The following is a 19051-nucleotide window of genomic DNA, read 5'->3' as shown; positions in this document are numbered from 1 at the left end:
CTCAGCCCACCTCAGAGACCTTCACTGGCTTCCCGTCACCAAGAGGCCCACCTTCAAACTCCTCATCTACACCCGCAAAGCTTTTCACAACACGGGCCCGGCCTACCTCAACGAGCGACTCACCTTCCACACTCCCACCCGCCATCTCTTCTCCGCCAACCTTGCCCTCGCCGCCGTCCCTCACATCCATCGAACTACAGCCGGCGGCAGATCCTTCTCCCACATCACCGCCAAGCCCTTGAACACCCTCCGCGCCCACCTACGACAGACCCAGGACCTCCTGGCCTTCAGGAAACACCTCAAGACCTGGTTATTCGAGCAGTAGCAGTCCTTCCCTCCCCCCCTTTCAGCACCTTGAGACCCTAGCGGGTGAGTAGCGCGCTTTACAAATGTTTGATTGATTGATTGATTGAACATGACTATAGCCCAAACCGCTGGATAGAATTATACCAAATCTGGCAGAAAGCCAGATTTTGTTCAGCAGATTGTACTTTTGGTTATTTGGTGTAAATCCATTCAGTAGTTTTTGAGATATTAAAGGGAAAATAAATTTGTACATGTGGGGCTGTGGATCCATCGCAACATTTTCACAGCAATCGCAGCAAATTTGGTAATGCATGCGCCACCATGAATGCTGCGATTCGCTGGCCACAACCTGACCAGAAACTTGCGCTGTCATTTTATGGTACGGGACACGGTCCCCAGGGCTGAAAATACATTTGATAACTGGCATCAGGGGTCAGGATAGAGGTACCCTGACCCCCAGGGTGTGATATAGGGGTCTTTGAGGGTCAAATTATGGCCTTAAAAAACATTTTTTCACGCTGCACGAGATTCGTCAATACGCCGTGACACTCAGCACGGCCCATCGTGTAATGTTGTAATGAAAATGTTTTTTAAAAAACACTCACAGACTCATTCATACACTACTTCATTCACTCATAGTAGCACTCAGACACTCATGCAACTAATGACAGAGCCACTCAAACACTTAGACACCCACTAATAGACCCACACAGACCCTTACACACCCAATCACAGATCCATTCAAACATTGATGCACCCACTCACAGACCCTTTCAGAACGTCACACATCCACTCACAGACTCACTCAAACCTCACATACCTGCTCACAAACCCACTCGCTCATGCACCCACTCTCAGACACTCACGTACCCATTCACAGACCCACTCAGACACTCATTTGCACACTCACAAATCCACTCAGAGCCTCACGCTCCAGCTCACAGACCCACTAAGACAATGACACACCCATTTACAGACCACTCAGGCACTGACACACGAATCACAGATCCATTCAGACCATCACACATCCAATCACAGAACCACTCAAACCCTCACACACCCACTCTCACACCCAGACAGACACTCTCACCCCTATTTTCACTTCCAGAGAAATGGACCCTTCGGCCCTGCATGGCGGGGTTGGGTGGTTATAGGGGGTTGCTGCAGGCCAGGCCCTGTGACCTACCCCCACTGTGCATGGCCAACAGCCACCCGTGGCTCAGGATTGGGTGGTTATAGGGGGATATGTGCAGGGCCTAGCCACCTCCTGCTGTGCACGGGCGAAGACCATGCGTGGTGCAGGGTTGGGTGATTATAGGGGGTTATTCGCAGGGCCTGCAGCCATCCCATCCCCCGCCGCACACGGCCGAAGGCCATGCTTGGAATAATGTATAGTAATTAAAATTACTTTGCATAAAAAAAAATAGAAATTCACTAAAAAACAAAGGTTACAGTGACGTTATAGTTAGGAAATAGAATTTTAAAAACATAGATATTCACTTAAAAAAGCCAAAGGTAACAGGTAGGTTATGGTTAGGTTCTGAATTTACTCGTACAAAACCTTAGAAATTCAGCAGTTATAGTTAAAGTTATTTCAAGTAACTATAACTCACACCCTCACCAAGCACTGCTAATTCTCCCAGATATGAAAGCAATCCTGACAACTTTTATAACGTCATTGAAAATATAATTGAAGTATTTGCAGTCAAATTACAGAAGAAAAAATTGTGCATGGCGAGGGGGCGATATATAGTTACCTTAGGGCCCGAGTGATAGTTACTTGAAATAATTCTATCTATAACTGCTGAATTTCTAAGGTTTTTTATTAGTAAATTCAGAAGCTAACTATAACGTCCCTTTAACCTTTTTTATGTATATCATTGCCAAACCAAAGACTAAAGGGACATTTTAAAAAGTCACCAGTTGTCATTATCTCAAATAACTAGTTAACTATACCTCATGCCTCCGCCAGGCATAGTGTTGTCATCAATGATGTCATATCAGATGTTGCAGGAATGTTGTCAATGATGTCATAGAAGGTGTCATGAGTGATGTAATACGTGGGGTAATTGCCAGTGCAATGTCAAGGGCGCGTGTTATAGTCACCTTAGAGCACGAGTTGTAACCACTTGAGATACTTGAGATGACTGTAACTACTACATTTCAGTGGTTTTGTTCATTTATATTGGTATGTTTTAATTGCCAATTTCATCTAATTATAATGCCCCTTTAACCTTTGTTATTTTCAGTGGATTTCTAAGGTTTGTTAATGCAAAGTAAAACATTATCCTACCTACCTAACGTCACTTTAACCTTTGTGTTTTTTTTAATGATTTTTAGAGGTTTTTGTGACGTGTGGTAATATTTTATTACCATATGTTAAGTCAACTCTCCTTCCGCACCCAGCCTTTGGCTGTGTGTTGCTGGGCCACAGGGCCTGGCCTGCAGCCATGCCATGTATCCAACCACCTGTGGGCAGCCACCCAGCGCCACTCATGACTTACAGCCCTGCGCCGCTGGGGTTTGGGCGCAGGGCCTGCGGTGAGGCCCTGCATCCAACCCCAAAAGGGCAGACACCCCTCGCCGTGCACAGCGTTTGGCCCTGCAGCCAAGCCGCAGCTTCCCCGTTACACAACCACCCACCACAGGAAGTCACCCACATCAGGCAGCTAAACCCACCCACCCAACTAAACCAACCCCATACATAAAGCAGATCTTTCTCTAAAAATCACCAATAGCTTCAATCAAATGGATATTTTAATAATACAGACAAACCAATGTTCATTAATATTTATTACATAAAACATATTTAATTTTGTTAAAACACGTCTGTGACTCTTTCTTTTAAATAGTCAGACATATATTTTTTTTTTAAGTTGCTAAATCTTTCTTTTACCATTGTTTAGCCCAGAAAGGCAATCATAACAACCACCAAAAGAGGTCCTAATGTATTTTTTATACATGTTTAGGCCACATAACGATGCAGCCATAGAACAAGCCCATAGGGGCAGCTACATTCCTGGCTGTAAAGAAAGCGCTCCAGCCCGGGAAATGCTTCATAAACTATACTAAATTCTCCAGAGATCATGGTTTAAATGATCCAGGAGACATTTTTTTTTTTAATGTTGCTGGGGGGCTTCAGAACAAAACAAATTGTGGTGCCCCTTCTAGGGACAGCAATAAAAATAGAGAAAATATAAATAGCCCTCCCAGGGTATTATGGGGTGCTCCTTGAAAGAGCAGTAAATAATAAATTAGTCGCTGTGGCAGCTCATTTATTAATCACTTTTTTTCATTTTTTTTGTGGGTGCTCCTGTCCCACCCAGAACATTGACTGCTTTTTTTCTATAAGGGTCTGCGGGGGGGAGTCCCAGGGCCATGGCAGACACACTGGCACCCTGCAAGTGGTCCCATTTCTCATGGCCGCTCAGGACCTGGCATTCTTTTTTTAATTTAAAGGTGCCCTGGTGCTCACCCGGGGCACCCCTGACAATTTCTTTTGTTGGAAGCCCTGGGGGAGACCTGGACCCCCGCCGCCCCATATACTCCCCGCATCTCTAAGAGCTGGCATTATTTTTTTTTAGTGGGGTACCCCTGTGCCCACCACAGGCATGCCGCAGCTGCTCCCTTGTTGGGCACTGCAAGGGGAGGCCCAGGGCCCCTGCAGCCCTGCCGGCTTCCCTCCTACACCCATCATGGGTACAGTGGAAGCCAACATTTTTTCCAGCCCACAGGAGCAGTTTTTACTTTGACACCGTGGGCCAGGAGCAATTCAGTGTATTTTTTCTGCCCAAGAGTGTGGACAGGGAAAAAGCTTTGCTCCTGCCCTCTGGAAGAACGTTGCACTTTACCTGCCTATGCTCTTGGGCAGGAAAAGATGATGTTCCAGGGGTTTGGTATGGAACTCAAGGACATCGTACCTGAGTCAGCCCCAGGAGATGGGGTCCCCTGGGCAAATGAATGGCTCTGGGAGGAGGGCTGAATTGCTCCCCTCTACATCTAATGATTTCCTGCCTTTGGGATATTATAGTTAGGTACAAATGTCAGATAACCCTTTCGCTGTTAAGCCTCCCCCACCATCCCCATGCTAAGCCTTTTTTTGGCTATTTGGGGTAGTTCATGGTTAGGCCCCCATAACATTTTGTACAAATAAGCTAACCATGCCAAATTTGCACCCTTTTTTCCCAACATCCTGGGGATTCTAAGCATATCCAGGATTTATGGATTACCCTGGGGTGGGGAGACTGAAAAATTAGCCAAAATACAGCTAAAATTTGGGTTTTTGGAGAAAAATGGGAAGAAAGTGCTGCTGAAGAAAGCATCAGTTTTTTCCCTGAAAATGGCATCAACAAGGGGTTTGCGCTGCTAAAATCCCCATCTTCCCAGCTTTCTGGTACAGGCAGACTAAAATAAGAAAACCACATTTTTCAACACAGTTTTGGCATTTTACTGGTATATACCCCATTTTTCCTATTTTTTGTGCTTTCAACCTCCTTCCAGTTAGTGACAGGAATGGGTATGAGACCAATGGGGGATCCTGGAAAGCTAAATAGAAAGTAACAGTTGAAATGAAAAAGTATTGAAATTGAGATTTAAAAATTGCCATTTCTGTCTACATTTTCATCTGTAACTTCTTCTAACTATGGCAGATTTTTAAAAGTAATATACCATTACATTTGCTGAACCCTTCTAGTTGCAGAGATATATAGGGTGTGTAGGTTCTCCAAGAACCCAAACTTCCCAGAGCCAATAACTGATCTGCACCTTTCAATGGGTTTTCATTGTGAACCGGGTATACAGCAATTAATTTGGTGAAATATAAAGAGTGAAAAATAGGTATGAAGGAAACCTGTTTTTCTGAAATGGGCACAAGATATGGAGATTAGAAGCAGTGGTTATTTCCACTTCTCTGAACTTGTGGGTACCTATACTAGAAGTGAATTAGAGTTCATTTCTCCAAATGACTTATTTTTTACGCACCCTCTAACAAATGCAGATAAAGATAATTGATCATAACACATGTTCTGCTATTCTGTGTTCCCCCAAGTCTCTTGATAAAAATGGTACCTCAGTTGTGTGGGTAGGCCTAGTGCCCGTACCAGGAAATGCCCTAAAATGCTAAGTGGACACATCACATTTTTCCACTGAAAACCGACTTGTTTTTTGCAAAGTGTCTAGTTGTGTATTTTCTGCCAAATTTCTGCCAAATCTGGTGTAATTCCGTCCAGCAGTTCAGGCTGTAGTCTTGTCTAAAGGTGGGAAACGCAACTTTTTTACACCCACTGTTTTTTGGCCCCAGCTTGACAGATCACCCTGAACCTTTCCCTGCATAACAAGAATCAGTGCAAAACTTTTTTTGGGAAAAGGTTTGTGAAGATTCGTCAAACAGCGCCAAAAATATAGGCAAGTCAATAAATGCATTTTCTATGGAAACATGGTCCTAACTATAACTACCTACTGGCATCCACCAGTGGGTTATATATATAGATATGTGTATGTATATATATATATATATATATATATATATACATATATATATATATATATATATACATATATATATATATATATATATATATATATATATATATATATATATATATATATATATATATATATTATATATATATATAGAGAGAGAGAGAGAGAGATAGATATATATCTGTATAAATAGATATGAGTATATGTGTATATTTATATATCTATTAACTAGTGGCAGTTGTCACTAGGTAGTTGTAGTTAGGACCTAGTTTCTCTATAAAAAGTGTTTTTTTTACTTGCCAATATCTTTGGCGCCGCTTGATGAATCTTCACAAAACTTTTCAAAAGAAATTGCCATCCGGTCAGCTGCTGTCTGGAAAGTTTTGGGGTGATTCGTTCAGGGGGGCTGTGAAAAAGAAGGAGGGGGGTCCCAAAACATGTTTTCCCCATTAATTTTTCCTTAGGGATTTTGGACAGCGATAGTGCCAAAACTACTGGACGGAATTACACCAAATTTGGCAGAACGGTAGGTCCTGGTCCAGAAAGCGACCTTTTTTGTTTTGGTGTGAATCTGTTCAGTATTTTTAGAGAAATTAAAGAAAATCCAAATTTGTATATCTAGGGATGCGAAGGATTCGTGACCCCTCCGATCTCCTGCTGAAATCTGATTGGCTGCCAACACTTCAACAAGGAAGCTGTTGAAGTGTTGGCAGCCATCTTGGGACTCAGCTGAAGCCGAGTCCCTGAAAGAAAAAAAAATACAAAAGGTGCCAGGGTACGAACACCTTGACCCCTTAGCTCTGGTGCTGGGGTTCCAAAGGGACGCCCATGGGTTAAAAAACATTTTTGTAAAAAAATGTTACTGAGAATCTGTGGTAAAAAAAAAATAATTAAACAAGTGCGGGCTCCCACGCTTGTTTTTAAATAAGTCCCTGAGTGGGCCAGGTCCCGGGAGCACGTGCCCCTGCGACCACACCCCCTGGGGCAAAAATGCTTTGTTAATGTGAGGGAGGCCCGACAGCCTCCCCCACAACTCTGGGGACCACCACCTTCCTGGGCAAATTTAGGAACATGAGCGGCCTCCTGAGCCCGGAGACCACCACCCCAGGGCAAAAGTGCTTTTTTAACATGGGGGAGGCCAGATGGCCTCCCCTCAGCCACGGGTACCACCACCTGCCTAGGGTGAATAGTGTGAGGCACCACATGGCCCCCCTGTGCCCTCGGGACCACAACCCTCAGGGTAATTACTAAATAATGATGGGGGCCATTTTGTACTTTCATTATCCCCGGGGACCACCACCTCCCCAGGGCTCTGCCTACATTGGAGGGGGGCCATGTGGTTCCCCTCAAGGAGCCACTCATGGCCCTGGGGGCAGCCACTGCCACTCTGCGGCTCCTGCTATGTCCTGGGGTGCCCACAGCTAGGACATAGCTGTTTGCTGTGGCTTGGCTGCAGCTTTAAAGCTGCAGCCAAGCCACAGCAAACATTCCAGTTTCAGAGAGCGGGAGCTGTCAAGCAGGTCCGAAAGCGGATCTTTCATCTCTGTTCCCTGCACACAAATATGTGTGAGATGAAAGGTTTGCTTCAGCAAGCACGGAGATGCTGGTAAAGCAACTCCTTGCTTGCTGAAGCAATGGCACTGCTGGGGAGGCCTTGAGGCTTCTCCCGCAGTGCCAAATAGTCCATAAAGGGCGTTTGGTTAAATAAAAATTTTTAAAAAAATAATAATGTAGGGACCGCGGGGGAGCCCTTGAGAGCTATCTCGCGGTCCCAAGTAGCCCCTGAAGGGCTACAAAAGATCAATGGCAAAAGAAAATTAATAGCTCAGTGTGATAGTCACAGACCTCTACATTGAGCATTCAGGGATCGAGTCCAGTCGGACACATTTCCCTGTTTTTTTTTTTTTTAAGTAAAAAAGTTTAAGGGTCATATGAAAGGTGATTTTACTTTCAGAAAATTACAAATACATTTGTCTTTTTAATTTGTGAAGAAATATCTCATTCTAAAAACTTCTCTATCCCTCTCCCTCTCACTCTCTTTCTCTCTTTCACTCTCTTTCTCCCACTCACACACCCACTCACTCACGCACCCACTCACAGACCCACTGACACCCTTGTGCACCCACTCACAGCCCCAGTCAGACCCTCATGCACCCTCACAGACCCACTCAGACAGTTACGAACCCACTCACAGGCCCACTCAGACTGTCACACACCCACTCACAGACCCATTGATACCCTCATGAATCCACTCACAGACCTGCACACACACTGACGCACCCACTAAAACACAGATGTACACACTCTCACACGCAGACAGACAATCTGACAGCCACTCACACTGCATGGTACTGGTTAGAAAGTTATATTTTTTCCTAATCTTTGATTATCCTAATTTTGCTAGAAAGGTTTTGTTTGAATAGAAATAAATTGTTATTAGTAAAGTCAACCCTAATCACAGTGGGTCCAAGCCCAGTTGTAGTGGTGAGGCTTGCTTGCTATGCACACTTTGCGGACTGGACTAATAAAATTTGCCCGGGCTGCTTTGGGTTCCCAGTCTGGCCTGGGAGAGGAGGCAAGCAGTGGGTGGAATGGAATTAGAGAATCAATCGAAACAAAAAGGAGAGTCATAATTTGGAAGTTTTAGGTCAGAGTATTTTTTCATGCAGGGATTTTAGGAATATTTTGGAGGTATTGTGAGACAGCATGCAACCACATAGAAAGAAATAACATTATTTTTTGCATGTGTTGCAATATCATTGTAAGCCATGAGAACACCAGTGCACACACAGGCACACACCACCATCACCCCTGGGAAAATAGAATTACAATAAATATGGTTTCATGTTGCCATAAAACCAAATGGAAGTAAAACATGAAACAAGCACATTGTATTTTAAATGTCTGTCTTAGAGATGTGCCTTCCCTTTCCCGCTGATGATCAGGGCAGGATGAAGGAGACGGAGTCTGTTTTAGTGAATTTGTATACAGTAATGCTTCTCAGGGCTGGTATCACTGGGGCTATGTCTAGTCTGGAGCAGCCATGACACAGGCAAAATGAAGTGTGAGATTTTGCATTTGGTTGTCACTCAGCCTTCCTGTAGCAGTAACCAGATGTGTTAATTGACTCTTTTGAATAATCAACCACTTCTTGATGGCCAAGGTCTAAAACAGTTGGAGCTTCTTGAAAGTGACCTACACATCTCCTCCCCACACTATACACACATACATACTGCAAACTACTTCACCTTGTAAGATTTCGAACAATAGTAGTCGATGTAAACACTGAACAGACTCAGAAAGCGCTATGGTGCCAAACGGCAGACGGGCACTATACAGATACTGAGAGCACAATACTGCTGTTGCAAGGTGTTGGGAAAACCCCTCCAAATCATTGCAAAAGCACGCCAACCAAACAATCCAATATTTTCAGAATTACATATTTTCAGAATTGAAACACTTTCAATTCCAATTATTCCCAACAATATGGTTGTTGTTTATTTATCTGATATTTGCTAAATATCAGTTCTAATAGACAAAGGCAAAGCCAAGGGGTCTGGCTTGTTTTAAATAACATAATGTTAGGTTATTCCATTTGTTCCCAACAATGTGTGTTTTGCTCATGTAGCCGATCTTGGTTAAAAATCAATTATCGCAACCGTTGGCAAAGCCAATAGGTGTGACTTATTAAGTGTGCGTGAGTTTATAGTTACGAGACATGTTTGGAAGCACTGACAGAAAACACACAAAGAGGCACCCAATAATGGTCAGCTGGCAGGCTGTGGTAAGCACGGGATTCCAGCCTGCTTGTTCAGACCGCGCCCTCATTACACTGGCCACGCCTCTTGTGGAAGATTATGAGTTATGCTTTATTGACCACACGCCTTTTAGAGCGCCCCCACACCAACCTTATTCACCCCACTTCAAGCACATATAGAGAGGAGGAGTGAGGACAGGCGGTGAGAACGGGCTGAGGGGCACATGTGATGAGAAGAGGTGGGTGGGGTGGATAAGTTCACCCAGCCTATGACACAATCCAGTGCAGTCAGAATCTTGCGTTTGGAGTTGGTTTCGCCCTGCTACGACTGTTCTACTCACGCGCCTTTAGCTGCGCCGAAAGAGCAGTGGTGGCCAGTGTGTTTGCAGCTCTCAGGCACGAGGTGGTGAGGGTACTTCAGCTCCTAGCGGAACTCCCTGCGTCGCTTACGGTCTTTAACTCTTGAAGGAGCTCGGAATCCCCCGGGCTTCCCCAGGTTGCGCACGGCGCTTCCAGCCTCCCCTCTCTCCCTGTGCGTCCTGAAGGCTCAGAACCGGGGTGCTCTGTTCCCTCTTTCTTCCACTCTTGCCCGGCCCGGGATGGAAGTCTAGCAGTTGCTTTCTTACAGGGACTGCTTTCACCCAGGGACTCAACCCTCTCCATTGCAGACTCGGCCATGGCCATCAACACAGATGCACAGTTCGACAAGACCCTTGGCGACTGCGCCAACGCGCAGCCAGCGGACTCGCAGGAGACGGAGAAACTGCTGACCACCTCGGGGGGCAAGGAGGAGAACGGCATGAAGAAGTCCTTCTCGGTCACCATGTCCATGGACATGGAGCAGAACGGCAACGGCGTGCCCTACAAGTCAGTATCCGCCGGGCACCTGGAGTCTGCGCCCCTGTCGCCCTCGCGGGTCAGCCTGGCCAGGGCTTCCTCCACGGCCACCACCAACGCCCAGGAGCAGGGGCGGCCCACGGATTATCTAATACTCGCCATATTTTCCTGCTTCTGCCCGGTTTGGCCGGTCAATATCGTGGCGCTAGTCTTTTCCATCATGGTGAGTACCGAACAGAAACCCCTTGTGTTGCATTCAAAATGGAATTAACAAATTAAGTTAACTCCTCTCTCATCTCCGCACGTTAGGGGGGTATTCTCTATGGTGGAGCGATGAAAAGGGGAGTTAACTTTGGGAGCATTTCTATTTTTCAGATTAGTATTATTTTCCTGGAAACTGTTTAATTAAAGGTGTGAACCTTTTATTCTAAACACGGCACAGTTACGTATTCTAGATCACATTGAATCGCTCGTGATGGTGCAGATACGGTTTTCTAAAGAGAAACAGTCACTGCGCCATCATTTTATCTAAATGTAGGTGTTAAGGTTTTGGGGTTGCGGGATCCTTTGGAAACGCATATTGTGCAATCGTAAGAATGGAGCGAAGCGAGTGGAGGGAGAGAGAACGAGAGAGGGGGGAGAAGGCGAAGAGAATGGGGGAGGGAGAAAGGGAAGAGAGATCAGGAAGAGACAGATTGGTGAGAGGGCGGGGGTGGCGAGAGAGAGAAAAGAAATGAGGAGGAGTGAGTGCAAGAGAGCCGGGAGGGATGAGAAGGGGCGGAAGAAAAAGGAAGTGGGAGAGGGGAGAAAGAAACAGAGACAGGGGAGAGTAGGGGGAGGAGGGAGAAATAGAGGGAGTCATAAGGAAAGAGAAAGCAAGGTATATTAGGAAATGCATGAGAAGCGCGCAATTGAGAGGGAAGGTGGTAGACAAGGGTGAAAGGGAGTAAAGGATGGAGAGAAGGGGGGGAGACAGAGAGAGATAATTACTGGCTACTCGAGTAGGCATCTTTCCGCGAGCTGCTGCTGAGTTGTGAGAATGCCTGGTAAATGTTATTGATCCTGAATGTGCGGTGTACTGCAGCGCTGCCTCTGTGAGTACCGCTAGCCAAAACAATTACTAGAAGGCGCTCTGTGCGCCTAGTTATATGTCTTCTGGACTCTAAGCACAGTGAGTAATGCGCGTTTCAGTCCTTCGTACAGAAAATCAACGAAATAAGTACCCCAGTTCTGTATTGGGATCGGCCACTGTATAGCGTAGGGCTGGGTACCAAATAGTGCTGAATGCACAGTGTGCGTTTTCATCAGGGTGATGTGAGTGTCTGGTTCCGGACGCACTGCTCGCGAGACCTCCACTGGGTACTTCGTAGTTTTAATATATCTGGAGGGTCCATGGGATGTGTGACAGGTTAGACACACACATAGAGCCCGTTGCAAGCCTTCCCATGATAGGGCTTCTCGTCCACCGCAGCAGCCCTCTCGTCGGGGTACATCCTGAGAGAGGGACGCCCAACAGAGGCTGTTCTCAGCCCAACCACCTCTGAAGCAGCCCAGATCGAGCAGCATATACATGATTCGCTGCTGTGGATAAATCACACTCCCCAATACCATTCCAGACCGTGAAATACTGGAATATTTCACGTGTTTCTCATCAAAACTGCCCGTAGACGGGTTAGCAATTTACTCCGCATGTTTGAAAACTTGTTATATAATGAACGTTGGAGCCGGGGTAGGTTTCATAAGTCTCTCTAGAGAGGGTCTGAGTCGCTAGCTAAGCAATTTGCCATTTGCTATATTGAAAGATTCCCAGGGCCGCCTAAAGCGGGTTCCCGGGCACATTCAGCCGCGCCCACAGGCGAGCAGCCTCGAGAGAGCAGTCCAAGGTGCTGAATCCAGGGCCGTTCGTGAGGCGCGGAGACTCCACTCGGTCGCGCAGTTCTGATGCTAGTTTACGCCTGGATTTCCGAGAGTAAGGAACACTGACTGAAACAAAAGCTTCGTGAATTTGGCCCAGGGTTAATAAAAAGCAGCAGATAATCGTAATAACTGACGGGGACTCAAGGAAAGAGAGTGATCTTATAATACCAATAATTTATGATAATAATTTGGTTTCTATGGCGCACCATACCGTTTGTAAGAGATGCACGTAACATACGTTACTATAAAGAAATACCTCTAAAACTGCATACGAATTCTCAATTTTCCCAACGGGAGGGCGGGGGGGAAGGAGGGTGGAGATCGGCCCACGTTTTAATAAACGAACCGCCGTCATACGGGATGTTGTGTTTCCTTTCTGCCCTCGTTTTCTATGCCTATGTTAACAAGGGAGGGCCCTCGAATTCTCTGACAAACACGATGGAACGATTTTCTGCGCTTCTATAGCGTTCTCTACCCCTGGGTCTCGAGGCACTATAGACACGCTCTCCTCGGCTCGCAGTTCTGCTTACACCCATAAGAGACAGTTATCAGAATTCTCAGTGTTTTCCGGTACTCTATTTTTTCTGAATTTAAGGTTTTTTTGGGGGGAGGGTTTCTCTACGTTTACTGTTATTCAAATGTACCAGGAGTGGCTGAACTGTAACTTTGAGGCTTTACATTAAATCTATCAAGCAAATGAAAGTAAAAGCATGGTCGACGACCCATGCACTAAAGTGACTCCTTGCTGTGTCGTGGTACAAATCGTTGATATTTTTATAGACTCAGTGTTGGAGTATTGTCCAGGACATCAGAACATTTCCTGAAAATTCGCTGAGAACAGTCTCAACAATGTGACGCAAGGAGTGAACTTGCCTTGGGGCCATGTTTGGCGTGATGCCCCGCGCCTGTGGGTGAGGGTCTTGCATCCTTATACAGAATAATCTCCAGAGTGACCATCCGACTGTTGCCAAAGCAGCTGAACATCGCCGCTTTACGATTCACCATTTGACTTGTCACAGCTTTTGTATCTTTATTTCCGAGTGGGGGGGCTGCATGACGCACCTTTTATATCGTTCCCTCATAGTTCAAATGAGCTATGAGGGAACAATCAGACATCTGGACAAGTTGCCACTAACTGAAACGGCCACTGCCTCATCCTGGTAGGTAAGGTGTAGCGCCTAAAGGCACAAGAGGGCAGAGAAGGGTGGGGAGAACCCCTTGTTCACTCCTCTGCACAGGCCGACCGGCTCAGACCGCATGGGTGGGGGATCGATCGGTGTCTGCAGTTATTCGCAGAGTGGAGCGGTGGCATAGATGAATGGACCCATTAAATGCTCGCTGCAGCTTTTCCTAATAATGTGCACTGAGTAATTATGGTAAACCCTAGACCAGGGGTGTTTTCCTGGCCAACACCGCAGAGGAAGATGGTGTTGTTGTGTGGAAAAGACCACAGGAAAAAACGAAGCGGGTGGACAAAGGCCCTAAGCTGATAAGGTGTCTCAGTGGTTTAAGTGCCTGGTTTAAAGCTCTATATGGAAGTCTCAATTTAGGATCTTCGAAGGGGGATTATGCCTTCCAAACGTCTGAGGTTTATACAGTAGGTACCAGTGAGATGAGTAATAATAAAATCTATTACTTAGATGACAATAATCCATCCAGTCTGTGGTAGGTCAATGTTACACTGAGCACCGTCTTGTAAGGCAGGAGCTATGAAGAGGAAGTCCAGTGTCTGCGTGATGTCTGCATGATAAAACCTTTGTGGCACAGGGGGTGGGTTTTTAGAAAAGGATGAAGGGATGCACAGATATAGCAATGATGATAACAGAAGATGGCCACCAGTGCACTCCTGGTGGCCATAGCTAGTCGTACTGTATCACCCACCACAGAGCTTGGCTATTATTTGGTTATATCCTGGTGCTGTCACACGTCATTTACTTTCCTTCCTACGTCGCAGGCCTTTTAAAATGATGCTAATGTGATCATCTCACCACCTCTGCACAGTGTTGTCACCACTTCTGTTATACATCTCCATGCAGAGGATCTCAAGTTTGAACTCACAATGCATAAACATGTTTTACTTGCAATGTTATGTTATGTTGATTTGTAGGGCACACTAATCATCTGTGAGGGCAGTCAGGCACTTGAGCAGGTGAGTGGGTGTGAGTTATTTGAAGAGCCAGGTCTTCAGCCTCCTCAGCAACTCAAGAAATGAGGAGGAGGCCCTGTTGTGTTGAGGTAGGTATTTCCGTGTTTAGGGTGCGATGTAGGAGAATGATCGACATCTTGCTCTGTTTTTGTGAATGCGGGGGTATGTGCAGGTGAGAGTGATATATAGCATAAAGGCTGGTTGGGAAGCTTTCAAAATGTTTTTAAAAAAATAAGGTTCAGCATTACTAGCCCTTCAAGGTGACAGAAACCCACTCCCGCTGCTGCACATGGTTACTCAGGGCAGCAGGTGGATTGCCATAGTTCTGCATCAGTATCCTGACCGCTGCCCATAGCTTCATCATCTGCTAACTCTCTGTCGGTACTGTCTTCTGTCCTAACTCCTCCCTTCACTCCCCAACAAAGTCCCATGTACGTGCTGCCTCCCTCCCCCGGCAAAGGCAGCTGCTCTATGATCCTCGGTGAATGTTTCCCCAAGTCTCCTGCAGGGTCCCATGCCCAGCCCACTGACACCTCAAAACCTTCTACATGGTACAGTGCAGACGGGCTTCCTCAATACAGCCACGACATGACCCACTCATCAAAGGAGCATTCTTCAAATGATCTCTGCTGGCAGCCTACTTTCTGGTTAACATCTCCTAAGGGGAGGTCTCTTAAAATCTACTTTATACACTTAAGATTATTTGTAAGCAAAAACTACCCTGTACATGTTAACCTATTCTTCATATCTGTCCTGTAACAAAAGAGTTCTGCAATATAGAGTGAAGAACACTTCCTTTGTTTGGTTTGCTGCAACAAATGTAGAAAAATGGCGCAAAATGTATATGCAATAGTGCAAAATGTCATTCACTATGCACTTAGGTTGTCTGGCAATGTGCATGTTTGAACAGTGAAGTCATAAACGTTGGGAAAAATATTGTGGTGCAAAAATGCTGTGGTATAGAATATTGATGTCAAGAATATCGTTTTTTTTTTGGTAAGTAATGTTGTTTTATAGACTTTGAATGTTTTTATATCATTGCCCATAATATAGTTGTGAAAATATTATTTTGGAATTATTTAAAGTGTTTTAGTTATTATAATAATTCTAGTTGTAAGTATTGTTGATATAATCGTTATTCATTTCTAAAAATGTAGTCTTTAATTTTAAGTGTTTTTTTTCTTTTTTTTCTTGAATGGTATTAGTGATTTATAGTATCATAGCGGGTTGTTGGGATCGTAGGGGGACAGGTTGAGAAGTTATTTAAATTAGAAATATGCTTAATTTATTTGTAATTTATTTTTTATTGTTATGCAAGTTTTAATTGATTATTAATTATTCATTGCAAGTATTATATATATATTTTTTTTTTTTTTTTTTAATTTAGTTTAATTATTAGATATAGTAAGTTAAATTTTGGTAGCAGGTTGTTCTGATTGTAGAGTTATAGGGTAGGACGTTAAGTTATACACAATAAAATGTGTTGGTAATTAGTTTGTAATTGTTAATTAATTATATAATTTACTGTTAATTATGTAAACGGATTTTTATTCAAAGTTTTTTACGTTATACACTAGTAGTGGGTTTTTGAGTTTGTAGGGGTATACAGTGGGACGGTCATTGAGTTATACAAAATTTATACATTATTATAAGATAGTTTTTCATTGTTAATTATAGAAATGATTGTTAATTATGTGAATAGTTTAATAGTGATTTATTTAATTTATATTTTAACTGTGGTTTTCTAGGTTTGTAGGGGAAAAGAGAGGGTAGATGAAATAAAATAAGTGTATTTTAATTGAATGCTATGTTTTTTTAAAATGGTTTGATTATGTATTTTACCTAATGTATTAAATATCATGTAATTTTTGTAATGCTTATTTATTTAAATAAGTATTTTATTTTTTTATATATTCATTAAGCACATATTGTTTAATGCTGTGTTATTCTTCTTAGGTGAGTTAGTTGCTAAGAAAATATTTTTTTTATATTATATTTTTTATATTAATTTAAATTTATATGTAGGGGTGTGGCCGGCAAGATGGCCGCTCGGATGCACTAAAGAAGTGCTCGCGGCCCCGTGTCCGGAATTCTGCACCATCCTGCTGCCCGAGGCTCCGCGGACCCCGCAATGTAGTCAAGGGGGTCTCGTGGATGGGGGTGCACCGCGGGAGGGGGGAGCCATACTGGGGCTGAGCCGCGCTGCCGGGCCCCGAGCAATTGCCTGACTTCAACATGGAGGCCGCCATGTTCGTTGGCCGTTAGCCTGGAGCACCGTCTGGCGTTCTTGGCAAGGGAGGGACCCCCCCGGTGGCGGTGTCCTGGCCTGCGGCGGTCAGTACCAGTGGGAAGCGGGCACCTCCCCTCCTTTTTCTTCTGTTCTGCCCGTCACGAGGGGCGGGCCGGGTCTGTGATTGTCTCAGGGCCTAGTGGCCCCACGGGGGCGTGTGCGGCTCCAGTTGTGGTGGGACCCTGCGGGCCAGCCAGCCCTCAGAGAGCAGGAGGAGATGCTCAGCGATATCGCGCAGTTGAGGGGGCTGTTTGAAGCGCTAAGCCACCCCCAGCTGGTTCAACCCTACGCGACAGCCTGCTCCCAGCGTGTTGGCCTGCCATCACATTTGTGGCCAGAGGTGTTGAGTGGTGCCATCCGGAGAGCTCGATGAGAGGGGTGTACCAGGGACGGTGATATGGCTTGAGCAGATCGGCGCTAGTGGGAAACGGATTCCGCCCCCGCTTTATCTCGGCGCTGGGGAAGTACAGAGCGGATGCTGTGTCGATTGGCCTGGTTCCCCCCCCAGACCTACACGGCACCAGACATTGTGAATCTCCTGAGTGGCAATCTAAGCGCTAGTGGTGTGGTTTTAGCGCACGGTCATAGTGTGCGGCTGAGACCTATGTGAGGCGCTGAGCCGGTTGAATTGCGCTGGGCCCTTCTCCACGTTGCTTCTACAGCTGGTGAGTTAGTGAGATTATGAATTGGCCATGTTGCACACACTGAGACCCTTGGTGCCCTAGACAAGTGGTGAAAGCGGGTGCTAACGTGCAGTGTGCACCATGGGCAAGGACAAAGCGAGGAAGGGAACGCAGCAAACCCAGATGGACCAATATACAGCTCAGACTATCGGTGGGTCTCTGTCGCAAGAACCCCTGTCCTTTGAGCAAAGGAAGCGAACCCACTGGCATGCAAATCCTGGCGGCCATTGAGGCCTCGGGACAGGCAGTAAAGTCACAAATTGCTGCCATGTCGGATTTGAGAGTGGTGGCTGAATGCTCAGTGGCGACCGAACAACACGTGACCTCTATGCGGGCTGACATTGACACCCTAAAGACACCGGTGGCTGCTCTGGAGGTTAAACTGCGCCGACTGGAATTGAGAGTTAAGGATGCAGAAGGAAGAGCGAGTAGGTCGAACTTCCGTGTGGTTGGTTTCCCGGAGGGGGCGGAGGGTACGAACCCAGAGGCCTTTTTGGAGGACTGGTTTAAAAGAGCACTGCCTAACGCCTCCCTGTCAACTGTGTTTGTGGTGGAAGGTGCACACAGGGCACTGGCCCCGCCACCGCAGCCGGGTGCCCCCGAGCAATCATCGCAAAGGTTCTAAACTACAGGGACTAGGACACTATCCTTCAGGAGGTGCGCAAATATGGAGACCCTTTCTATGAGAACCACATAATCCACTTTTTTCCTGATTACACCTGGGAGGTGCAGCTCCAGACGGGGCGGAGGGTACGAACCCAGAGGCATTTTTGGAGGACTGGTTTAAAAGAGCACTGCCTAACGCCTCCCTGTCAACTGTGTTTGTGGTGGAAGGTGCACACAGGGCACTGGCCCCTCCACCGCCGCCGGGTGCCCCCGAGCAATCATCGCCAAGGTTCTAAACTGCAGGGACTAGGACACTATCCTTCAGGAGGTGCGCAAATATGGAGACCCTTCCTATGAGAACCACATAATCCACTTTTTTCCTGATTACACCTGGGAGGTGCAGCTCCAAAGACAGTCCTTCATGGGTGTTAAGCGCAAACTGAAAGAACTTGGGTATACCTACATGTTACTATTCCCAGCTAAACTGAAGGTTCTCCATGCAGGCCGCTCTCACTTTTTTCAGACACCTGAGGCGGTATGGGATTGGCTAGAGCTGGGTGATGGCGGTGGAACACCAGGGTCCCAGAGTGCAGGAGTCTGTGAGCAGCCCGCCAAAATGGGTAACATACAATCTGCCTTGCGCCAGACCAGTAGGCGACGCCGTGCCGCCCGGTGCACCAAGGTGATACTGCAATCGGATGGCACCTTGAGTTTGGACAGGAGACACCGGGAGCGGGAAGAGGCGAGATTGTTGGTGAAATCCGTCACTGCAGAGGTGTCCACTCGGTCCGGTTCCCCCCGCGAGGACGGTGGATTGACACAGGACTCAGACAGCACCAACGCCTGAAGAGCCGCTGTGAATGGATATCTGAATTGGATGACCAATGCTGTGACCGCTGCTGGACTTGAGACTCTACTTTGGTCGCTTGCTCTCCCTCCTCCTTTCCTCCTGTTCTGCGGCTGCCCTTCTGTTCCCCCCACCCCACCCCCACTCCTTTTTCTCCTTTCTGTACAGCTCCTTTTATTGC

The 19051-nt window shown here is 46.1% G+C and overlaps 1 protein-coding gene across 1 annotated transcript in view; it reads left to right on the top strand.

The window, feature by feature from the left end:
• Positions 1 to 9791: 9791 nt before the first annotated feature.
• Positions 9792 to 19051, top strand: part of LOC138285841 (trafficking regulator of GLUT4 1-like) — a 162264-nt gene continuing 153004 nt past the window's right edge. Inside the window, exon 1 of the mRNA XM_069226273.1 lies at positions 9792 to 10604. Within this exon, the coding sequence (XP_069082374.1) occupies positions 10221 to 10604 (384 nt within the window). The 5' untranslated portion in view covers positions 9792 to 10220. The remainder of the gene's footprint in view (positions 10605 to 19051) is intronic.

The sequence above is a fragment of the Pleurodeles waltl genome, chromosome 3_1, assembly GCF_031143425.1.
Source record: "Pleurodeles waltl isolate 20211129_DDA chromosome 3_1, aPleWal1.hap1.20221129, whole genome shotgun sequence".
Lineage (NCBI taxonomy): Eukaryota > Metazoa > Chordata > Amphibia > Caudata > Salamandridae > Pleurodeles > Pleurodeles waltl.
Note: the sequence above shows the minus strand (reverse complement) of the source record. Positions and strands in the feature narration are given on the sequence as shown.